The sequence below is a fragment of the Sus scrofa genome, chromosome 4, assembly GCF_000003025.6.
Source record: "Sus scrofa isolate TJ Tabasco breed Duroc chromosome 4, Sscrofa11.1, whole genome shotgun sequence".
Classification (NCBI taxonomy): domain Eukaryota; kingdom Metazoa; phylum Chordata; class Mammalia; order Artiodactyla; family Suidae; genus Sus; species Sus scrofa.
Genome location: NC_010446.5, coordinates 109,714,459 through 109,738,458, shown reverse-complemented (window position 1 = coordinate 109,738,458; position 24,000 = coordinate 109,714,459). Strand labels below are relative to the sequence as shown.

At 44.0% G+C, this 24,000-nt stretch overlaps 1 protein-coding gene across 1 annotated transcript; it reads right to left on the bottom strand.

Annotated features, from left to right (window-relative positions):
* Positions 10,181–15,795, bottom strand: LAMTOR5 (late endosomal/lysosomal adaptor, MAPK and MTOR activator 5). The gene is made up of 4 exons (XM_013997277.2): positions 15,459–15,795; positions 14,524–14,585; positions 11,886–12,003; positions 10,181–11,248 (listed from the first exon to the last, which is right to left on the bottom strand). The coding sequence occupies exons 1-4, from the start codon at positions 15,662–15,664 to the stop codon at positions 11,188–11,190; spliced, it is 447 nt and encodes a 148-aa protein (XP_013852731.2). The 5' UTR covers positions 15,665–15,795; the 3' UTR covers positions 10,181–11,187.

Here is a 24,000-nt window from a genome sequence, read left to right as displayed (position 1 = left end):
TTCCCAGACTAGGGGTCAAATCGGAGCTACAGCTGCTGGCCTACACCACAGCTACAGAAACACGGGATCCAAGCCTCATCTGCAACCTATACCACAGCTCACAACAATGCCTGATCCCCGACCCACTGAATGAGGCCAGGGAGCGAACCCACGTCCTCATGGATACCAGCCAGATTCGTTTCTGCTGTACCACAGCAGGAACTCCTAAATAAACTCTTAAAAGTTTCAATATGCTTCAATTTGTCTTTGAACAGTTTTGGTGTCAGGAGAGGGAACAAAGGAAGGAGACCCCGAGCAGCCAGACATAGGTACCCGCTGAGTTCCTGGGACTCGCTGCTTTCTCGATGCCTCTGGGTGGGTGGACAAGTCCCTCACATCTCAGCTCCACAGTTTCTGTGAATAGTCAGAATTTATTTGAGCATTTCTTTTTCTGGGCTGAATCCAGAAACCACCTGGAGTCAGCCTGGGTCCAACTTAAAAATCAGACTGGATCAGGGTCAGGCTGGGCCCAACTTAAACTGGACTGGTCCTGAGTGAGGCTTCAGGTAAGTAACATTTTAAAAGTGAATAAGTAAGCTAAATTTACCAAAGATAATCTTGAATTACAGTGGCCGCAGTGGAGAACTTTTAGCCATTCATGAGGTGCCCAACAGTTTTGTTGTGCTCAGTGGGTTAAGAACCAGACTAGTATCCATGAGGATGCGGCTTTGATCCCTGGCCTTGATCAGTGGGTTAAGGATCTGACGTTGCCGCAAGCTGCAAAGTAGGTCACAGATGTGGCTCAGATCCCGTGTTGCCATGGCTGTGGCTGTGGCCTCAGTTGCAGCTCCAATTTAACCCATAGCCAGAGAACTTCCACATGATGCAGGTGAAGCCATGGGAAAAAGAGAAGAAAAGAAAAAGGGATCGCAGGCAAGCACTTACTATAAAAAGTAGAGGGAAAATTATTTTTCTTCTTCTACAGCTTCTGGTGGCCAGGATGAGACCTGCCGAGACATCCCACTTGCTTTAGAGCCTGCAGATGGGTCCCGGGAAAACTGGCGGAAGCCCGCAAAGGGTGAGAATTCTTCCCAGAATCAGCTCTCCCGTGTTTCTGCCTGCAGTGCCTAATGGAGAGAGGAGGGTACACTCTCACCCTGTTCCTTCCACTCTAGATTGAGGTTGGCAGGAAAAAAACATTTGTGAGAGTTAGACCTTTGAAGGGTGGCTGTGATTGAGTCCCCGTTGACCAGTCCTTGCCCTCCCAGGGTCTGCTGTTGCTTTCTCATTTGCCTTGTTTTGTGTCCTGAGTGCTTTGCTCCGCTCTTTGCCCATGGGGCATACAGGTCGGCAGTTCTTATGTGTGCGGACAGCTCAGCTGTCAGGTTGGGGACCCCCAAAAATGGCTACCCCATTTGTGCTAAGAGTCCTACCAACGGTTGCCCGTGCTCAGGGGAATTGTCTAAATATTTCCTTGGTTTTCTTTATGAGTAGCTCTGGATCTTGGGGATGAAGGGGTTAATATCTTTCGCATTTTCTTTGGGGATGCCTCTAGAATCTGTGGTTAAGCCATGTTCTTGGTTTGAAGTCCTTTGATAGGGATACCTTTGGTTTAAAAGAAGAAGTGTGTTCATTATTGCCAGAAAGAGTTACTGTTTGTCCCACCTAAAATGCATTAAGATATTTTGAAGGATTTTTTTAAGTGAGCGCTGTGGTTAGAAGTTGGTCACTTTGGAAGCTGATATTCAGAACATGATAAGAACTTGTTTTTTATGTCTACTCCCCTAAGCTGCAATTAAACAGTGTATGCAGAGGGAAAGAAAAACATTCTAAAGCCACTGCAGGAGGATTTACTAAAACATTCCAAAGATACACAGCTCTAAATCTGGAACATAAGAATCTTTTCATTTGCATTTTAGTTGGGAAATCTCCCGGACATAAAGAAGCAAACTGAAGATAATATAATGGAATGGGTGGGTCCATTGCATCTCTTGATGTCATTAAGCTTGCAACCCAATTATTTGAGGAATTAAAAACAACTGTGGAGTTCCCGTCGTGGCGCAGTGGTTAACGAATCCGACTAGGAACCATGAGGTTGCGGGTTCGGTCCCTGCCCTTGCTCAGTGGGTTAACGATCCGGCGTTGCCGTGAGCTGTGGTGCAGGTTGCAGACGCGGCTCCGATCCCGTGTTGCTGTGGCTCTGGCGTAGGCCGGGGGCTACAGCTCCGATTGGACCCCTAGCCTGGGAACCTCCATATGCCGCGGGAGCGGCCCAAGAAATAGCAAAAAAAAAAAAAAAGACAAAAAAAAAAACCAAAAAACAACTGTGCTTGTCTTACAAATCCAGTCTTGACAAGAACAGAAATACAACTCTAGGAACAATTCAGAGCCTCCTGTCCTTTTGACCAATTTCAAAACCTCCCCTCTTCATCTCAAAAGGCTTATAGATATTGTAAAACATCTGGATTTGGGGAATAAGATTCCTTCTTTGTGGAACTTACATCCTTTTTCTGTGCCTTTGAGCTTTGAGATGTAAGTGTTCTACCTGAGGTTCTCTACAAACCCAGAGACATTTCTTTGAAGTGCATACTTTTCAGAGGTGATTCTTAGAAGGACAAAAAAAAAAAAAAAAAAAAGTGTGGGACTATTTGGAAACTAGATAAAAGTTATACCAAGTTAAGTTAAATGATGGATCTTCATTGACTATCTAGATCATTTCCAAATAAGATAAAATACTGGAACATTAATTGAACACAAATTTACTTTTGGCTTCTTATTACAGAGGAACTAAAGCTATTTGGGTCTATTGGTAAACATGTTTTGTACCACAGTGAAAAATTTACTATGAAGAAGAATATACTTCTAGAAATTATGAATATATTTATAAATGTGCCACAGAATGCTAGTGTTAATAGACACGCGATTGCATACTTCTTAGTTTTCGCTAGAAAGTAAGGATGCTAAGGGTTAAGAACACTAGCCATTATATGTTATAAAAAACTACTTAGAATTATAAAGGTGAAAGGAAACAACTGTGCATGACAAGTAGGAGGGGAAGCATTATGTATTTGGGGGGTAAGGTGTGGAAAGACTTTTTTAAAAAGTGTTTTTGTCATTTACAGAAAATTATTGTTTTACTCTGATGCTTTCACAAAAGTGTTTGGTCTTTAGAGAGATTCATAGAAAAGACTCTGACAAGTACTAGAATATAGGTTTCTGATAAGTTTAAGATCATCAAAGTGAGACGAGTAAGAATTTTCAGAGCTGATGAAAAAAACTGGATTCAAGCTGAACAAGAATTAGTAACATGAGACTAAATAAACTGATGAAGATGATTATAATTTTACAACTTTTTCTTTGAAACATCGCTGATTCCTTAATGTTTTGTTTTCCAGATTTAAGGAAACCTTTCTCTCTTAAGCTGTTTATGCCTTAAGGAATTTGATAAAGTATACTTTTGTGAACAAAAAAAAAATTTACTTTTTTCCCCTGCCTAGTCCCTCCAGAATTTGGAATTTGTGGCATGTTTTTATTTTCATGGCAATATATTGATTTACATAAGCTCAGTAAGAATATGTCCTTATAACAGGACACAGTTGGGAACAGTGGTTATATTAGCAAGGCTTTCACTGGAATGCCCTATTTGAGAATATGCATAAAATCAGATATGAGTAGACAGTTTTAAAAACTGAGGTTGACTTTATGAAGGCAATACACTCTTTAGGAAAAGTGGCCTGGTGTCGTACTGAGAGGGTTCCCAGAAGCTCTGCTGGCTGAGTAAGGAAGGTCACTTCATGCAGGCCCAAGAACCGCAGGATTATCTTGGGGACCTCAGGAAGCGAGGAATTCACCCAAATCTCTAGCTATTTCAGGTGAAGTCTGAAATGACAAATCCTTATCTTGGTTTCTTAACCTGGAGAGCCTTTAAAAGTTCAATCTGAGATTCCTTATGCAAAGTTCTAGCAAAGTAGAGTAAAAAGAGCCTATATGGTCAGTTATTATTCTTACTGCACCTATGTAAATAATCAGGACAAGTTTAATGAGACCAGACTTATTTTGCAAACAAACTAGTCTGACTATGATTATCTTTGATAGAAATAAGGATGATTGTAGAGGAAAAAAAATATGTTTCAGTAAAAAACGATAATACAATCTTTTGGATATCAGATTCTAGACCTGTTCATTGACTTGGGGTTTTTGTTACATACCTGGAAAACAGACTGGATCCTGAATTGTTTTAGTTTTCTTCAATATCTGGGCTATTCTCTAAATGAAGATTTCCAGTTTTCTCACACCCTTCTGATTTGAAATCACTAAGAACAAAGACTCCCCTTGAATCTCCTTAGAAGGCACCATAGCAGGTCAGGGCCTTCAGGGCTTTAAACCTTGGGTCCGTATCTCCCAGTGGAAAAGAGTTTCTCAAGAGTCTTGGAACTGCACACCAGCAGGAGACCTAAAATTAAAATTGGGTATGGAGGTTCTTCCTCAGAAGCAGATGGCATCTTTTCTTTTTTTTTTTTTTCTTTTCCTTTTTATGGAAGGGAAGTTCCAGGGCCAGGGGTCGGATCAGAGCTGCATCTGGGGCCTACACCACAACCATGGCAAACTGGATCTGAGCTGCCTCTGTGACCTACACTGCAACTTACAGCAACACTGGATCCTAAACCCAATGAGCAAGGCCAGGGATCAAACTCCCATTCTCATAGAGACAATGTTGGGTCCTTAACCCACTGTGCCACACAGGAACTCTGCATCTTGAGGTGGACAGCTTTCCTGAGATCATGGATCAAGATCTTCAGCTCCTATTTGAAAGCTTTGGTCCTTTTGCCATTTCATTACTTGCTCTCTTCTCTCATTAATGCATGGGAAGACAATGCCTCTTAACTCTGGCAGCCATTGCTTCATCTTGCTAAGGCCATGTCTACAGAACAGAAATGCCTAGGCTTTTTTGGTATGATGGTTTTAGATAGTAGAGAATTGTTTTTAGTTTACTTGTTGGCTCAACAAGGAAGTCTGTGCCTTAGCAAATACCTACTGCCTGTACCTGGGTCAACACTTCTGATGGTGTAGTAACTACAATAAATTAAGAAGCCATTTGGCTAAAGCAACAGGAGGCCGTTAGACTAAGGTGGCTCTAGTGCTGTGTGGTCTGTGTAAACAAACCAAGGTTATGAAATTAAAACCTAAGGACAACAATCACATATAGCCAACTAGGCTTTAAACTATAGCCAATCAATAATGGCCTTGCTTTTCTTCTGCATTTTCTCTATACAAGCCTTTCCCTAAACTCCTGATGCTAGAGTGATCCTAACCTCTTCCAATTTTGCCTGCTTCAAATTAGTTTTTGCTCAAATAAACCCTCATCATTTTTTTTTTTTTTTTTGACCATGTCCAAGGCACGTGAAGTTCCCAAGCCAGGGATCAAACATAGACTATAGCAGTGACAATACTGAATCCTTAACTGCTAGGCCACCAGAGAACTCCCTTGTATCATTTTTAATTTGCCTCAGTTTATCTTTGGAGTTCCCATTGCAGTTCAGTGGGTTAAGGACCTGTTGTTGTCTCTGTGAGGATGCGTATTCAATCCTTGGCGGCTCAGTGAGTTAAGGATCCAATGTTGCCATAAGCTGCCAAGTAGATCGCAGAAGCAGCTCAGATCCCGTGTGGCTGTGGCTAGTTTATCTTTTATACTATGCTCAGGACAAAGGGTAGGGCCCCAGAATCCTATGTCTCTGCTGTTCCTCAGGACATGCTTATTTCATGGGGGAAAGCATACAACTCTCCCAGAGTTGGGAGATATATTTCCTGGGCTACATACACATGGTGACCTTTAGCCTGTTTGTGTGACTTTCTGTGTAATGACTGAAGATCCTGGTTAGTACTTTGGAGTAACAGGTCCTGTTTTAATTGTTTTTTTAATACTTAATTACCTTAACGCAAAACACCTCCCATGCAAATGATTTTTTTTTTTTACTGCATTTTATTTGACCTTATTTGGCCACACCTGTGGCATGTGGAGGTTTCCAGGCCAGGGATCGAACCCGTGCCACAACAGCACCCCAAGCTGCTACAGTGACAACATGGGATCCTTAACCTGCTGCACCACAAGAGAACTCCTTTATTGCATTTTAGAAGTGGTTGAGGCTGAGCCTCCTAGAAAATTACTGGGATAATTCATCTTTCTTTTCCCATTTCCTTCCTCTGCGCCACCCTCCACATCAAAAAAAAGTCAACATGAAATTGCCTTTCATCTCCCCAGCACCAACATTCCAGGTTTTAAACCAGCGTATATTTTAGACCAAAGTCTATTTTTCTTGTTTTATCTGGAAAATCTGCACATACTTATGCATATTCCTTTTTAAAAAGTAAGGGGCGTCTCAGGCTTTTAAAACCAACTCTGTAATACTTTTTGATGAAAGTGCTCGCAGAAGTATAGCTTAGCGGTTTGGGAAGATGCCTTTGAAGTGTAACAATGGAAAAGATTATGCAATTATGTGGGGCTGGTGGGTAAGGATTGAACAGACTTCAGCAGAAGACAAAACCCAAAAGAGGGAAGGTAATGTTTTTCAGAAAGTTGTTTGTAGTTACTTTTTTTTTTTTTTCTTTTTTGTCCTTTTTAGGGCTGCCCCGTGGCATATGGAGGTTCCCAGGCTAGGGGTCTACAGCTAGGGGTCTACAGCTGCTGGCCTACACCCAACCACAGCAATGCCAGATCCGAGCCATGCCTGTGACCTACACCACAGCTCACGGCAACGCCAGATCCTTAACCCACTGAGAGGCAATGCCAGATCCTTAACCCACTGAGCGAGGCCAGGGATCGAACCCGCAACCTCATCGTTCCTAATCGGATTTGTTTCCACTGCACCATGACGGGAACTCCATGTAGTTACTAACATACACATTTTTCAAAAATTTTTCAAAAACATTTTTCATAATGCATTTTTTAGTAAACATCAGTAAGAAAGATTTTTTCCCCCCTTTGGTGGTTGCTTGCTGCTCTTTTAAACGGCTATCTATGATTCTGATCATAGGATGACATGACTAGCTTTCTCTTGATAGAAGGCTCTGATGCTGGGCCAGATTTGAACCGTGAGTCGTTCATAGAGGCTAGGAGGGCTGCAAAGTCCTCAGAGATGAGCCCCTTGAAACATCCTTCATACAGAAAGCTTTGAGGTATAGTGGGAAATGCAGACTTAGTTAGAATCTTAACTTTGCCATTATTTAATCCGGCAGACTCTTGGCAAGTTACCGTCTCTGAATTCGTTTCCAAACCTGTAAGATATGGCTAATATTATTTGCAAGTTTGTTATGAAGACTCTTTCTTTCTCATACATATAAAATGATGGCACATTAACAAACCCACTGTTGGTACTTAATTCATTAAAAATGGTTTTTACTAATCAAGTGGGGCTTAATATCAAGAGCAAAGAATTCTTAAGCCACCATTGGGATATTAGTTAACATTTTGGTGTCTGTACCCAAAAAACTTATCAAAGCTTATAAGCTCTTTAAATGCAAATAATTCCCTCAACCTCTGACTTTCTACCTCTTGGCCCTGAAGTTATTCAGCAGGATGCAGCATGATTGCCCAAGTCACCACTGCTACCCTCACTCTACCGACAAACACAGGCCATGAGCACTTTGGGTACTTAGCAACTTAGAGTATAATACAACGCTACCATCTAGAAATAAAAGATTTTATCTTTAGCTGAATCTTTCCCTGGCCTCACTGACTGTGCAGAAAAGAGTTAAGATTTTGGGAGGGTGCCCACCCTTCTTTAAATTATGAGAGTAGATCACTGCGCTTAGAGTATTTGTGTGAAAAATATACTTTATGCTGAATACTTGCTTTCCTTCTGGGAGGCTAGAATTTTAAGAGAATTCCAGGAAGAGGGTGCCTATGTGATCAGCCCTCAATTAAAAACCTTGGGACTAAGTCTCTAATGAGTTTCCCTGGAGGTAGAATTTCACACGTGTTGTCACAACTCCTTGCTGGAGGCATTAATGCATCCTGTGTGATTTCGCTAAAAGAGAATTCTTGGAAGCTTGCTCTCAGTTTCTTCTGAACTCTGCCCCATGAGCATTTTCCCTTTGCTAATCTTGCTCTGTATCTCTCTCTCTTTTTTTTTTTTTTTTTTTTTTTTGGCTTTTTAGGGCTGAACTTGCGGCATATGGAAGTTCCCAGGCTAGGAGTCTAATCGGAGCTGTGGCTGCTGGCCTACACCACAGCCACAGCAATGCAGGATCCGAGCCACGTCTGTGACCTACACTACAGCTCAGGGCAACACCAGATCCTTAACCCATTGAGCAAGGCCAGGGATCGTACCCGAAACCTCATGGTTCCTAGTCGGATTCATTTCCGCTGTGCCAGGATGGGAACTCCCTGCTCTGTATCTTTTCTATGTGAATAAAACTGAATGCTGAGTCCTCTGAGTCCTCCTAGGGAACCCTGCAAACCTGGGAGGTTGTATTAGGAATAGAGAAACAGAAGCAATAGGATAGGGATTTACTCTAAGGAATTAGCTCATGTAATTTTGGAGACGGAGAAGTCAAGGACTTGCAGTCAGAGAGAGCCGAAGGCATAGTTCCAATCTGAGTCTGAGTCCAAGTCTAAAGGCAGAAGAACAATGTCCCAGCTGGAAGACAGGAGAGAGAAAGAATTCTTTCTCACTAGAATTTTATTCTATTCAGGTCTTCAGTGGATTGCAGTAGGCCCACACTGGGGAGAGCGATCTGCTTTGGTCTGATTTAAATGTTAATCTCATCCAGAAACAGTGGTACAAACACACCCAGAAAGAACGTTTAACCAAGTATCTGGGCACCCTGTGGGCCAGTCGTCCCAGGGGTGAGCATGGGGAACCCCCATGCAATCTGACTTTAGCTACAGCTCTGCACAGACTAGAAAATCAGCCATCTGCAGCCCTGAGCTCTTTCCAGCACTGTCTGATGTTTCATCAGTACAGTGGGTGCATTACACCCTACCTCAAATGTTCTTAGGAAGAGTAAGTGAGAATGTCTGTTCCTTTATTCGTATCATTCATGAAGTTGCCTCCTGTGTGCTGGATGCTGTGCTAGGGAGAGGATGTGAGTAGGTGGAGGGTGGCGTGAGATGTGGCCCAAGCGGTGGCCGGGGACTGGACCATGCAGGACTTAGGACCCCGTGGTAAGAACTTTGGATTTTGTTCTAAATGCAATGGGAGATCCCTGAAGGGAGGTTTGGCACCATGCCTGGACATGGGGGGGCGCCCAATACCTGTTTTTTTATTGAGTATTACCACCTGGGTATCCTGTCAGAAATTCAGTTTCAACATATCCACAATCAAACCTGGCCATCTTTTTCGTGTAATCCTTCTCTGAGTTGACTGCTTTTATGACACCCAGTTCTTCCTATCATCTAGACTAGACAATGTATTTGCCTTTCATTTTTCATTCTCTTTTATTCCCTTTCTGCCAACTTTTTTTGTATTATCTCTATTTTATTCTGAGCCGATTACTTTATCTTGATGAGCTTATTTTGTCCTCTCTGAAATGGATGTAATACCTCGTAAGAGTAAGATAATTAAATGAGCCTTAGGAGACTGACCTAAGAAAACATTTGTACAGTTGATGTCAGAGAATGCCTGTGTTCTCTTCTAGGAGTTTAATGACGTCTTGCCTTATGTTTAAGTCTTTAAGCCATTTTGAGTTTATTTTAGTTCATGATGTTAGGGTGTGTTCTAGTTTCACTGATTTACATGCAGCTGTTCAGTTTTCCCAGCACCACTTGTTGAAGTTATTCACGTTTTTAAAATTATTTATTGTGGTAAGATACATTCAACATAAATTTTACCATCTTAACCATTCTGGATTTTTTTAGCTGTGCCCATGGTGTATGGAACCGCCCAGGCCAGGGATGGAAACCATGCCACAGCAGTGACCCAAGCCACTGCAGTGACAACACTACATCTTTAACTGCTAGGCCACCAGAGAACTCCTTGTCTTAACCATTCCCAAGTGTAGAGTTCAGTGGTATTAGATACATTCATTTGTTATTACAACAATCACCACCATCCACCTCTAGGACTCTTTTCATCTTGTAAACTGAAACTCTATGAATTATACAGTAATTCCCCATTTCTTATCCCTGGCAACCACCATTCTACTTTCTATATGAATTTGACTGCTCTAGGTACCTCAGGTAGGTGGAATCATAGAGAATTTGTTTTTTTTTTTTTTTTTTTGTGACTGGCTTATTTCACTCATCATAATGTCCTCCAGAGTCCTCTGTGTTGTAGCATGCGTCAGAATTCCGTTCCTTTTTTAAGGCTATTATACCATGGTATGTATATACCATATTTCGTTTATATATCCACCCATCCGTAGATGTGAGTTGCTTCCATCTCTCTGCTGATAACCCATATAGGGTTGTTAATGAGAATTAAATATATTCCTGGCATACGGTAAGTACCTAATGTATCTGCTCTAGTGTTTTTTGGTTTTTGCTTTTTTTTGTTTTTTTTTTTTTTTTGCTTTCTAGGGCCGCACCTGCGGCATATGGAAGTTCTAGGCTAGGGGTGGAATCAGAACTATAGCTGCCAGCCAACACCACAGCCACAGCCACACTAGATCCAAGATGCATCTGCAACCTACGCCACAGCTTCCAGCAATGCTGGATCCTTAACCCACTGAGCGATGCCAGGGATCGAACCTGCGTCCTCAAGGATACTAGTCGGGTTTGTAACCCACTGAGCCACAAGAGGAACCCCATGCTATTATTTTTTTTATTGTGGGGTAGGAGTATGTTTGACTTGTTTTACATATCCACGGATGCATCTGTGAGATCCTCTGTATTTCAGGAGCTTCCACAAGGGAAGAGTTTGGAGCAGTTACCTTTTAAAGATTACAATTTGGTAATTGAAAAATAAACATTTGATAAGAATTTAAAGAATCCAGAAAAGATCCAAGCTTTCCTCTAACCAGGTTTATTAAACATAACAAGATTCTATATATAAAGTGACCTAAACCTGCTGCTTCAAAACATGATACTTTCCTAACCAGTATTTTGATAAGTCAATCCATGGAATGGCAAAAAGCAGCTTACTCTAAAATTAATAGAAAAGCACCCAATGCACATTATACGAACAGCCTAACTACTGGAACTTGAATAGTTCTGTAAGGTAAGTATGAATGAGGCCCTGTGACAGGCTGCAGGAGAATGGACACAGGGTGTCAAGAGGCCATTTTATGCACGGCCACTGTGATGCCATCGTGCTTCTGGATCATGATGTTCCTGAAAGGCAAAGTGGAAGATATTCAGTAAAAGGCTACAGGTGGGAGTCAGTGTAAGATTAAAGATGCTGTTTGGTTTAGGATACAACTAAAAAAATAGTACTTATCATTTTTCTATGTATAAAAGCAATATATAAACACAACAGAGCATTTGGGAAATACAGAAAAGTATAAAATACGAAAATGAAATTAATTTTATAATCGTATCAAAGACAACCATTATTAGTATCTTCCTTTTTTAATCTGGTGTATAGCATACATATCTTCTCATTTTACAAAACTGTGATCATAATGAGCATAGTTTTGTATTCTGCTTTTTTCATTTACTATTGTTCAGAGGACCCTCACTCAAAACATCTTTATATTTCTATTACTACACACACCGTTTCTGTTCTTGGTTTAGTCTTCCTCTGCTTTCTTTTACTGATAGTTCGTGACAGCTCTTACTCTTCATTTACATGTACCACTGTGGTCTGAAAGCACAAGAGCTTCAGAGATCAATGCAACAGCTCCTATGGTCCAAAGGGCGGAACCATCCTCCAAGTACTTTAAATGAACACAGGGCAAGCCCCAGTCAAGTTCCCCAGGGCTTTTTCTGAATCAAAAGGAAAGGAAGGGATCTGCTGACATCTACTCACCCGTTATCTGATTCTAGACACACGACAGGAATATCGGTGGGGTCTGAGGTTAGCTTAGCTGCTTGCTGGGCTAGGACAGATATCACCCCAGCATGCTCATCAGACAGGGTCCCTCGGCCTAGAAGACAGATATGGTATCATGTTGCCTGACTGTCCAAAAATGAGTACAGAGCTATAGTAGAACTAAACTCAGTTATTCACAAAAAGAAGGGTCAGCTCCTGGGCTCTTAGCTACTGTTAGTACTGTACGGACATGAAATGATTCTGCCCTGAGACTCAGCTGGTTATCTCAGTGAGGAAGCCAGACAACAGCTTTTAAGTCAATAAAGCCGTAACACTCAGTTCTCCAAGTCATTTCCATCACCATCTTCAAACACCTTCTCAAGCATGTAAGGAAGCTATAATTCAAGTCAGTCTGGAAGCAAACTGAAACCAAGACGAAATTCAGAGGTGAGACTGACAAAAAGCAGTCAGTAAGGACAAGAGACGTTGAAACTAATTAATTCCTGGAGTTCCCTCATAGCTCAGTGGGTTAAGGATCTAGCATTGTCACTGCTATGGTGCTGGCATAGCTGTGGCATGGGTTTGATCCCTGGCCTGGGAACTTTGCATGCTGTGGGTGAGGCCCTCCCCCAAAAATCCCAACTAATTAATTCCTCATGGGAAATCTAATTTCCTTTTACTGAGTTCAACTTCAAAGAATATAAAGATCTTGGCTCAAGAGTTTAGCTGTAGGATCTCCTTAACAGCATACATAACTATTCTATAAGCAATTATGTCCATTAGAACAAGCTGGTTGTTTTCAAATAGGAACAGAATTAGCTTTTTACTAATGTCTGTTTTAGCCTGTAGATAATAACTTAGGTGTGAGGTACAAAAAGTAATCACTAAGTTTACCGTATATTTCTGTATATAGAGGCAACACAAGCCCATGTACTTGAAACCAGGTCAGGTAATGTACATGCTACTATGCAGAGTTGATGAAGTTACTGTTGTTTATAAAACATTAACTGGACAGACACAATGTAGTCTTTTGGGCCTTAAAAGCTTCTTTTTTAGAATGTATATAAAATTTATATATATATATTTTTTATGGGATGGAAATCCTGTGAAATTGGATTGTTATGATCATTATACAACTACAGATGTGATAAATTCATTTGAGCAATAAAAAAATAAATTTATATATATTTTTATTAAACAGTAATTGATTTACAATGTCATGCCAATTTCTGCTGTACAGCAAAGTGACCGCACACACACACATTTCTTTTCTTATATTATCTTCCATCATGGTCTATCCTAAGAGATTGGATATAGTTCCCTGGGGTATACAGTAGGACCTCATGGTTTCTCCATTCTACATGTAATAGTTTGCATCTACTAACCCCAAACTCCCAGTCCATCCCACTCCCTCCCTCCTCCCCCTTGGCAACCACAAGTCTGTTCTTTATGTCTGTGAGTCTGTTTCTGTTTTGTAGGTAGGTTCATCTGTGGGACCTTGAAAGTTTCTTAAAGAAATTAATTTAGTTTTAGATTTCCATACTTGAATCTCAACCTTTCCATCTGTAAACCTGGCAAGCACCTCAAAAAAAAAAAAAAAAAAATCTCCCTTTTCTTCCAACTAACTGATTTGTGTATAAAACCTGAGTTACACAGACTAATTCTTTCAATTACCCTCCCTGCAAAAATTCAGAGCTTTAAAAAAATCTTGCAGAACAGAAGAGTAGTGAGCAGGGTGTCCTGGGTTTACTAGTTCTGACATTAATTAGCTGAAGCCTCCCATTGTTTACCTTTCTGGATTTCTTTCCTCATCTGCAATTTGTTACTATCTGTTGAGCATCATGTCTGGGTTCTGTGCTGAGTGTTTTACATATTTTATATGATCCTATATTATTGTGATGTAGAGGCTTTGGGGCCAGACTCAAATCCTAGCTCAATCACTTACTAGTTGTATGACCCTGGTCCAGTTACTCAACCTCTGTGCCTCAATTTCTTTATCTACCTCATAGGATTGTTACAAGGATTAAATGACTTGATATGTGGAAAGTGCTTATAATGGTGCCTGGCACATAGAGCTCAGTAAGTGCAATTCCATAATAATAATTATTATCAAACAACAACCCACTACAGAAACTGAAATTCGGAAAGGTTCTTTTTGGTCCAGGTTCACACTAGTAGTACAGGGGAGGGCTGGGGGTTGAACCTAGGTGTGTCTGAGCTTGCACCCCTCATTTTTACTGCCTACTTACTGTTCAGTGAAGTTGAACTAAAAAATAACACCATCCATCTGGCAGGGTTACTGGGGAAATTTAGCAGTCCCAAAATACATTCAATAAATGGTAACTGCTGTCATTATCTGAAGTCCTTTCTAGACTCTGTTTAGAATGATTCAAATACTATTCTAGAAGAAACAACTATGTAGTGCTAGAACTGCAAGGGACATCTCCACCTTTATAAGTATCAACTGAAAACATTCAGTTTTCTAATTTTGCTATTGGGAGATGATCTCTATTTACAGAAAAGTCCCCCAAAAGTGGCAGGGTGGCAGGAAATGCAAACTAGAGAAAGCACCCTAGGCTCCCAGTCAACATCAAGTGCTGTGCAATCCCTGGAAGGGCTGTTGTCAGATACTTACATCCCAGATTGAGTCCTTGTGAATCTGTGCACAGGACTCCAACAATGGATGGATTCTTCATTCTAATTCCAGGGACACAGGAAGAAAGAAGCAAATGATGTAGGAAAAATGGATTTAAATATAACACACACAGGCTTTCTATGTACCCAGCACTGCTGTTAAGTGCTTTAAATCAGTGTTAGTCTTTTTTCTTTATCCCTCATCCCTACTCCAAGAAAAATTACATTAAATCATAATAAGCTAACTTTAATGATGGTTAAACTAATTTCTCTCTGATGAGAGAAAAGACTGCCAGGTACTGCTAAGCTTTGGAGGGCTACAAACGTTGCAATAGCTAGGATTTTGTTGCCCTCGTTAAAAATATGTATTTTAGCCTACTCTCTCACTTGAAAGAACTGCTGAAAAGCTAACTAAAACTGGTTGCCCCATGGAGAGGAAGTGGGAAGCTGAGCGGCCCTGATGCAAGGGAGGTGTCTCCCTGTACGCCGTCTTAAACTTTTCTAATTTTGGATTTTACGTAGACACTATCTGTTCGAAAAATTTAAAGGATGTCTTTCATCTTCTTGAGCACCAAATAACTGGTTACACCAGAAGGAGGTACGCGTGTGTGTTTACGTTTACACTGAAGATACAGGTGGTAGGTACCTCCTTCCCCCAAATGAACTCGGTTCCTAAAACTCCTAAAGAACGGCCCCGCCCAAACAATTTCTACACGACAGGCGGGATTTGGGCTCGGACCCGGGACACTTGTTCCGGAGGGAGTGTGCGGAGCACCGGCGGGATTTAATTCCGGGTTACCCTCCACTCCCATCGGCGGCCCGGGGAGAGAACGTCCCCAAGAAGCCCAGCGGGCAGTCACAGCTCGCGCCTTCTGTTGCGCTCAAGGACAGGCCCGCCGCGAACCCAGGACAGGCCGACGTGGCCACATTACTTACGTGTCCTCCAAGTGCTGCTCCAAGGTTGCTTCCATCCCGCCGCCGTCCGCCGGGCGCACCACCCACGGTGGGTCTTCTCCTAGGAAACTGGTCTCCGGCTCCGCTTGGTCAGTCACATGATGCGAGCAGGACGCGGACCTGGACGGCGCCTCCAAAGGGACAAACTTCGTGGCGCAGTCTCGGCGTTTTCTCCGGGATGATGTCATTACGCGCCCTCTGCCGCCGCGAGCTGGGCGGGGTTCTGCTGCCTGGGGTGCGACCCGCGAGGGGACCGCGCGGGATGTACCCCCGGGAGGGAGGTCTGTAGTCTTCCCTTGGAGCCAGCTTCCTGGCCTGTCCCTTTGTCTCCGCCGTACAGACCTTTGGATTTCGATTCCACCGACTCCGAGAAGTCGGGCCAGGTCTGGTTGAAGTTTTACAATAATCCGGCCGGCCCCGCGGGGTCCCATCCAGGTGGTAGGGCAGGGACAGACAAGAGAGACACAGGATTCCGATGAAGGGTTCCCCAGGCTTGGAGGGACAAAGAGAGGAAGGACAAGGGACTAGAGGATGAGGCGGAACAAAATTAAAACCCCAAGCTGGGTAGGGGGGCAAGTGTTGCGATTTTTCGAAGACGTTGGTTCTTCCTCTTTGGAGAGGATTCGGGAACGTTTGAGAAAGAAGGTGTCATTGTAATAAAGACTGGGTAGGACCACTTAAAAAGTAACCTTTAAAAAAAGTTAATTACAAAAGCAGTTATAGGGAGTTCTGGTCGTGGCTCAGTGGCTAACGAATCCGACTAGGAACCATGAGGTTGTATGTTCGATCCCTGGCTTGCTTAGTGGGTTAAAGATCCGGCGTTGCGGTGAGCTGTGGTGTAGGTCGCAGACCCGGCTCGATCCCACGTTGCTGTGGTGGCTCTGGCGTAGGCGGGCTACTACAGCTCCGATTCGACCCCTAGCCTGGGAACCTCCATATGCCGCAGGAGCGGCCCTAGAAAAGACATAAAGACAAAAATTAAAAAAAAAAGCAGTTGTAAAAATAAGGAAAGAAAGCCCACCCATTGTCTTTGTCCGGAGATGACTGATAAGGCCTTGGAGAATATTCTTTCCGCCGGTTGGTTGTCTTTGCAAATGTATACTTTGTGTTATTGTTTTTTCTTTTTTAAAGCTAAGTTGACACACATATTGTACAAACAATTCTGTAGCTTATCTTTTTCACAAAATTTAGCAAAAATGTCTTTCTGACATAAAGTTCATTTACGGCATTTGTAATACTTAGAAAATATTACATATTATAGCTTAACCAACCCCTTATTAATGTACAGTTAGGTTGCTTATAGTTTTGTTGTTGTCGTTGTTATGTTTGGGTTTTGGCTGTGACAAATGCTGGATGAATATTCTTATGGCCAAATATTTGTGCAGTTTAAATTTTTTCTTATAGTAAGTTACAAGAATGGAATTATTGGGTCAAGGTTTTAAAGTCTTTTAATATACACTTACAAGTTACCCCCCAGAAAGGTGGTTCCAGTTTACACTCAGATTGGTAGCATTTTGATGAGAATGGGAGTGTGCCCAGAGGCTCACCCATCCCCCCATAAGCCTCTACCCGCTCCCTGTAATCCTCCTGGCAGCACACCTCGACCTCCCTTTTCTCCAGCCCTCTCTCCTCCAGCTTTTATTCACTTTCCAGCTTTACTCAGCTTTCACTTCTGTTCTGGGGCACAGCTTCCCGGTTCCTCTTGCCTTGAATTCAAGAGTCCCTCTTTATTCCCTAGCTGTGATGGTGAGAAACTTTCAGCTTCCTTAAAATTCCAGCCTTGAATGTCGTAATTCAGGAGTTTTAGACTCCTGGCCTAGAGAAATGATTTATATTAACTTAGGGGTTACTATAATATGCGACATTTAAATTTTAGAAAAAGCAGTTTAAAACCACTCTTAAAAGATAGCATTAAAAAACGTCGGGAGCCCGCCCACTTGTCCTGCAGTACCGAGGCAGCTGGGTACTGCAGTACCGCCCCCTTGTGGTCCATGTGGTGTAAAGCTCTGCTGGTCTAGGGCTTCTCAGCTCTGGCTTTTTTTAACCTTCGAGGCAGCGCTGTCCAATAGAAACGTAATTTTGTTTGTTTATTTATTTATTATTATTTTAATAGTTATTTCACCATACAATTTTTTTTCTACTGTACAGCATGGTGACCCAGTTACACATACATGTAGACATTCTATTTTCGCTCATTATCATGCTCCATCATTTGAGTATATGTAGTTCCCAGTGCTACACAGCAGGATCTCATTGGTAAGAAACGTAATTTTATTTATTTTTTATTTATTTATTTTTTTTGCAATTTCTTGGGCTGCTCCCACGGCATGTGGAGGTTCCCAGGCTAGGGGTCGAATCGGAGCGATAGCCACTGGCCTGCACCAGAGCCACAGCAACTCGGGATCCAAGCCGCGTCTGCAACCTACACCACAGGTCACGGCAACGCCGGATCCTTAACCCACTGAGCAAGGCCAGGGATCGAACCCGCAACTTCATGGTTCCTAGTCAGATTCATTAACCACTGAGCCACGATGGGAACTCCAGAAACGTAATTTTAAATGTCTTGGTAGCCACACTAAAAAACTTAAACAGGTGGAATTAATTTTAATATTTTATGTATCCATATACTGTGTCCAAAATACTATCATTTCACCATGTAATCAATTTAAAAAATACAGAGGTTTTTTTGTTGTTGTTGTCGTTGTTGTTTTGTTTGTTTGTTTTTTGCATTCTCCCCCCCCCCCCCCGCAGACTAAGTCTTCAAAATCTGGAGTTTATTTTACACAGACAGCATGTTTCCCTTCAGACCAGCCATATTTCAAGTGCTCAATAGCCGTGTGTGGCTGCTGGTCAGCACTGGGTAATGGAGCTTCAGGCTACCTCTGATTATCTCAAAGCCAGACCAGTGATTATAGGATTCTCAGAAAAGCTGGTGATCTTTTGGTGCTGTTAAGGCAGGTCTCTGAAGGGAGAGTGAACAAAGAGGAAGAGGAGGACGGCCGGCTCAGACATCCTCGTTGCTCTGGAGGTGGAAGGCAGGCTCTTCCACACCACCCGGTCTTTCTGTGTCCTGCTGCTGTTTTGCCTCTGCCCAGATGGGCAGAGCGAGTGAGGTGTTTTATATAAGCTGGAGAAATGCTGGGGCCTGGGGCCATGGTTAGTTGGAGTAGGTCTCTGACCCCTAAGTGTTTTCTGCTTTCTTCAGCTTGTAGCATATTTGAGGATTCTTTAGGCTTAGTTTTGAGTGCAGATAACCACTTTTGAGGTGACAGGAAAAGTCCGAAGGTACCCATATTGCCTCATTGCATTGCAAGTTTTTCTTTTTTTGTGTTTATTCTTGGTCATGCCCACAGCACGCTGATGTTCCCAGGCCAGGGATCATACCTTTGCCACAGCAGTGACCCAAGCTGCTGCAGTGATAACGCTGGATCCTTAATTGCCAGGCCACCAGGGGACTCTGCATTGTAATTTTCATATGTTTACTTTTCAAGACGGAAAGAGTGTTTTCTCCATTTCTGCATCCTGAGCACTGTGGAACCCAGTAGTAATCCCTTAAGATTTAATGAATCTTGGTGGTATTTTTGAGAAAAAGACTCTGTATTGCATAAAGGAGCTTGAAGTCCTCAGCTTTAACTACTTTTTTTTTTTGTCTTTTGAGGGCCACACCGACAGCACATGGAGGTTCCCAGGCTAGGGGTCTAATTGGAGCTCTTGCTACCCGCCTACACCACAGGCACAGCAACTCCAGATCCGAGCTGCATCTGCAACCTACACCACAGCTCACGGCAACACCGGATCCTTAACCCACTGAGCGAGTCCAGGGATCGAACCTGCAACCTCATGCTTCCTAGTCGGATTCGTTTCTGCTGCGCCATGACGGGAACTCCAGTTTTAATGCCTTTATCCTCCCCTTCCTCGCCTCTCCGTAAGCAAGCTCTTGGAAAATGGAAACCCCAGGAAGGTCTGGCACAGATTGCACATGCTTGCGTGTCCTGACCGGGGAAGGGGAGAGGAAAAGCCAGGTGAGGTGAACCAGACCTGAGACCCCAAGCCCTCTTCCCTGACCTGTCAGGAGCAGAATCCTCTGGGGGGTGGTTCCCATTTAAAAAGTGACACTCTCCTGGAAGCTCTCCCTCCCCTGGGTGCAGAGGGCTCTGCTGGGCCAGGGCTGGCCCTGTAGGTCACGCAACGCCCAGGGTTGAAGGCCTGCCATGAATGAGCCCAGAGCTGGGCTGGGGAATGGCTCTCACATGCCACCAGGGGGCACCAAAGCCACAGAAAATCCTGCTCAGCCTGGGGGACCCTGGGTGAGGGACGGGGCCCATGAGCCTCCTGAGCTAGTACAGCTTGGTGAGGAGAATGCTAGGCTAGGTGGGCGGCCTCGGAGTCGCCAGAGGTGGGATTGGATCCTGGCTTGGCCACTGCCTACGCATGTGACTTTTTTTTTTTTTTTTTTTTTGTCTTTTTGCTATTTCTTGAGCCGCTCCCTCCGCACATGGATGTTCCCAGGCTAGGGGTCGAATTAGAGCTGTAGCTGCCCGGCCTACACCAGAGCCACAGCAACGCAGGATCCGAGCCGCGTCTGTAAACTACACCACAGCTCACGGCAACTCCGGATCGTTAACCCACTGAGCAAGGGCAGGGATCGAACCTGCAACCTCATGGTTCCTAGTTGGATTTGTTAACCACTGTGCCAGGACGGAAACTCCTTACGCATGTGACCTTGAGCCTCATCTGTGACATGGGAGTACCATCACCTGCCTCATCAGGTGGTGGGAGGATGATAGGTATTTTTATGAAGAGGGCTGCTGCATTGTGGGAGTCAGTAAATAAGCTTTGTCAAATCTCAGTAAGAAGACTCATTTGTTTCCTCAAATTGCTTACAGTCTAGGTGAGGACTGTAAATGAGATAAATACATTTTATTATAAAATTTATAAAACAGTGAGAAAAAAAAAAATCATCGGAATCCTAGCCCTAACCCTAATGGCATGACCGGGAACCAGCTGAATAGAAGGGGATAGGTTTCGGGTAAGGTGGAGGTGATGGGGAAAGGCATGCCACCGGGTTCACAGGAGTCCTGCCAGCTAAAGGCTCTCTCACTCCCTGAGAGCTGCCGGGTAGGACCCTGCCTTCCAGTCGTGGACTCATCCGAGAGCTGAGTCCCAGAGCCAAAGCCTGAATCCTAATAGCAATCACACCCCCAGCAGTTCAGGCTTGTGGAGTGACAGCGGTGTGCCGACAATTCACAGGCCTTGTTGGTCCTCAGAACCTTTTTGAAGTAGCTCCTATCAGTGTCCTCACCTTAGAGCTAAATGGATCCCTGAGGCTCAGAAGGTCAGTCCTTGCTCAAGATCAGCCTGCTTGTGAGTGTTGGAGCCTTGCCACTAACCTCCCTGCTGTGCGACCTCAACTTCCCTTACTTTGTCAGCAGCACAACCCTGCGGATGAGAGAGGGTTCCCGAGGTCTTGTCCGGATCTCATTCACCAGAGAACAGGTCTGAGGCTCAGAGAGGGGAGGTGGCTAATTTAGACCTTGAACATAGGAGTTTCCCTTGTGGCTCAGCGAGACAAGTCTGACTGGTGTCCATGGGGATGCAGGTTTGATCCCTGGCCTCAGTGAGTTAAGGATCTGACATTGCCGTGAGCTGTGGTGTAGGTCGCAGATGTGGCTTGGATCTGGCATTGCTGTGGCTCTGGCGTAGGCCAGTGACTGCAGCTCTAATTCGACCCCTAGCCTGGGAACCTCCATGTGCTGAGGGTGTGGCCCTAAAAAGGAAAAAGAGAACTTGAACATGGAATTCTTAACCCTCTATCCAGTGTTCTAACTATATTCAGCTGCTACAGGCTGTCTTAGAGCTTTAGTTAAGCCAGTTTTAGAGCCACTCGTTACTATGCATTGAATTGTGTCTCCCCAAACTTCATATGTTGAAGTCCTAGCCCCCAGTATTTCAGAATGTCACCTTGTCCGGAGCTAGAGTCCTTACAGAGGTCGTTCGGTTAGGATGAGGTCATTAGGGTGACCCTTATGCAGTGCGACCGATGTCCTTGTAAAAAGGAGAGACTGGGACGCAGACATAGAGGGAAGACAGTGTGAAGAGACAGGCACAAGCCGGCCATCTCCGAGCCGAAGAGAGAGGCCTGGGACACAACCCTCCCCACAGTCTTCAGAACAAACCACCCCTGCCAACACCTTGACTTTGGACATCTAGACTCCAGAACGCTGAGGCAATAGATTCTGTGGTTTAAGCCATTCAGTTTGTGGTACCTTTTTTTTTTTTTTTTTTTTTTTTTTTTTAAAGGGCTGCCCCCATGGCATTTGGAGGTTCCCAGGCTATGGGTCCAATCTGAGCTACAGCTGCCAGCCTAGGCCACAGCCATGGCTACGGCAGATCCAAGCGGTGTCTGCGAACTACACCACAGCTCATGGCCATGCCGGATCCTTAACCCACTGAGTGAGGCCAGGGATCGAACCCAAGTCCTCATGGCTATGAGTCGGGTTCGTTAACTGCTAAGCACGATGGGAACCACATTTGTGGTACTTTGTTGTGACAGCTCTGGGAAACCAACATACTCATCTCTCCATCATGTCTGCAGGTCAGTCAATGCCTGTGATCACAGACACTTGGCAGCCCTTAATTACAGAAAATCTGCTTGGGAGGGTCACCTTCTCAGAAGCGAAAGGATAGCGCATTGAATCTTTCCAGCTTGCTCCCAACCTGGATACTTGGCTAAGTAAGGTGTTTGTCTTATATTGGCCAACAGTGGTGGCATGTCCCATCTGACTGTGACCTTCTTGAGCTGTTTTATATCCCCGAGCCTGGCCTGTAAAAGGTGCTCAATAGATGTGTGTAGCGGGAACAGCGGGAAAACAGGCTCGTGAACACTCTGATCCAAGCCTCTCCAAGCAATGGGCTGAGCTGGGGAGAAGGGTACAGGCTATCAGGGGATGGACGTTGGGATTGGGCATTGCCTCCTGAAGTTGACAGCTGAGTCTTGGAACACACAAGCAAAATATATTTTAGATGACTCAGACTGGGCTAAAGAAGTTTTAGTTCTGGAAGCTATTTTCCTGCTGCTTTATAAATTTTGCTTTTGAGGATAGATGAGATGCAGACTTCCAGATCCAAGGCCTCATTAGATGCCCAGTTAATGCAGCCATGACAAATGGGAATGAAGCCCTTATGAATAAAAAAAAGATCAGCCCGGTATAAAAAATTATAGACCAGGGAAAAGGAAATTTAGTAGAGCTGATAAAACACCCTCTCCTTAATTAGACTGTCTGCATCACACATCACATCAGCCTTAATGCCAAGATTTATTGGCCTTGGGATTGTGTAAATGAAATAAGTGCTGGAAAAGGAATGGAAAAGAAATTACCCATATTAAAATGTACTTGCAGCTTATTTACTAAGCTGCACACTAGTGCTTTTCGCTAGATGCAGGCTCGCAGCTTCTTTGGCTACCTACCCCTCTCTGTCTACCCACGTGTACCCCCTTAGCCCCTGGTGAGTGGGTTTTAGAAAAGATGCTTGAAGGCTAACCGTGTAGTCCCTTGTCAATAATCTCTGCCACTGTTGACCTGGAAGAATCCTTCTTGAGCAGAGAAATAGCCTTATGTCTTTATTTCACCACCGATGAGCGTAGTGACATGTTACTGGTTCCTATGTCAGAGTAGAGAATGTTCTGGAGACAAGATGGTCCACCCAGTCCTGCATACCCTGCCGCGCAGAGCAGATCGGAGCAGAGCAGAGAGCTTTCTTGTTGGGGAAAAGCTTTCTTGTGGTCAGCCACCGTCCTCTTGGAATCTGTGTTCAGCTTTGGGGGCTTACCTACTGTTACAACCTTGAATTACTCTCTTGTGAGACCTTGGACAAGTCCTCTAATGCCTTGATAGCTCAGATTTTTTTCAACTCTCTCTGGAGGTAATAGAATCCACCTCGCAGCGGTGGTGCGGGGACTGCACTGATTGATGCGTATAACACCTCGCAGGCAACCGCTGGGACCTCCACCCCCTGTGAACAGGTGAGAGCTGCCGTTGGTGCTGGGACCTCAGGAACTGATGGCTGAGGCGAAGCTGCACTCGACTGTCATTCAAGGCTCTTAGTTGCAAGCAACAGAAGCTGACTGGCTTATGGAGAAGGAAAGAAAAATTTAAAAATGACGCTGAGTAGCTCGTGGTTACCCAGTTGTTGGGAGGGCTGGAAAGCTCGGTCTAAGCTTCCAGTGACCAAGCCCACAACAGCTGGCGACACCAAGGCCATTACTGTGGCAGGAACCTAATCCTGTAACCACTGTGCCCCTGAAGCCAGACCCCGCTGCTGTTGCCCTTGCCAGGAAAGTGGAATTTTCCAAGAGCCTCTGAATTGAAGTCTTGTGTGGGGAAGTTAAACGATGCAGCCTGAGCACCTGCCTGGCTTTAGTTGCAAAGGAGCCTGAGGAGGAAAGGTCTGCTTTCTGCATCTGTTCTCAAAGCGCCCGGAACAAAGCAGAGGCATCCACAGGGGGCCCGGCAGCAAGAGAGCG

Coding starts and splice junctions, on each gene's coding strand:
- LAMTOR5 (XM_013997277.2), bottom strand. CDS start 15,664: ATGACATCATCCCGGAGAAAACGCCGAGACTGCGCCACGAAGTTTGTC. Junction 14,586..15,458: donor GAGCAGCACTTGGAGGACAC/GTAAGTAATGTG, acceptor CCCTGGAATTAG/AATGAAGAATCCATCCATTG. Junction 11,249..11,885: donor TGTCTAGAATCAGATAACGG/GTGAGTAGATGT, acceptor TTTGCCTTTCAG/GAACATCATGATCCAGAAGC.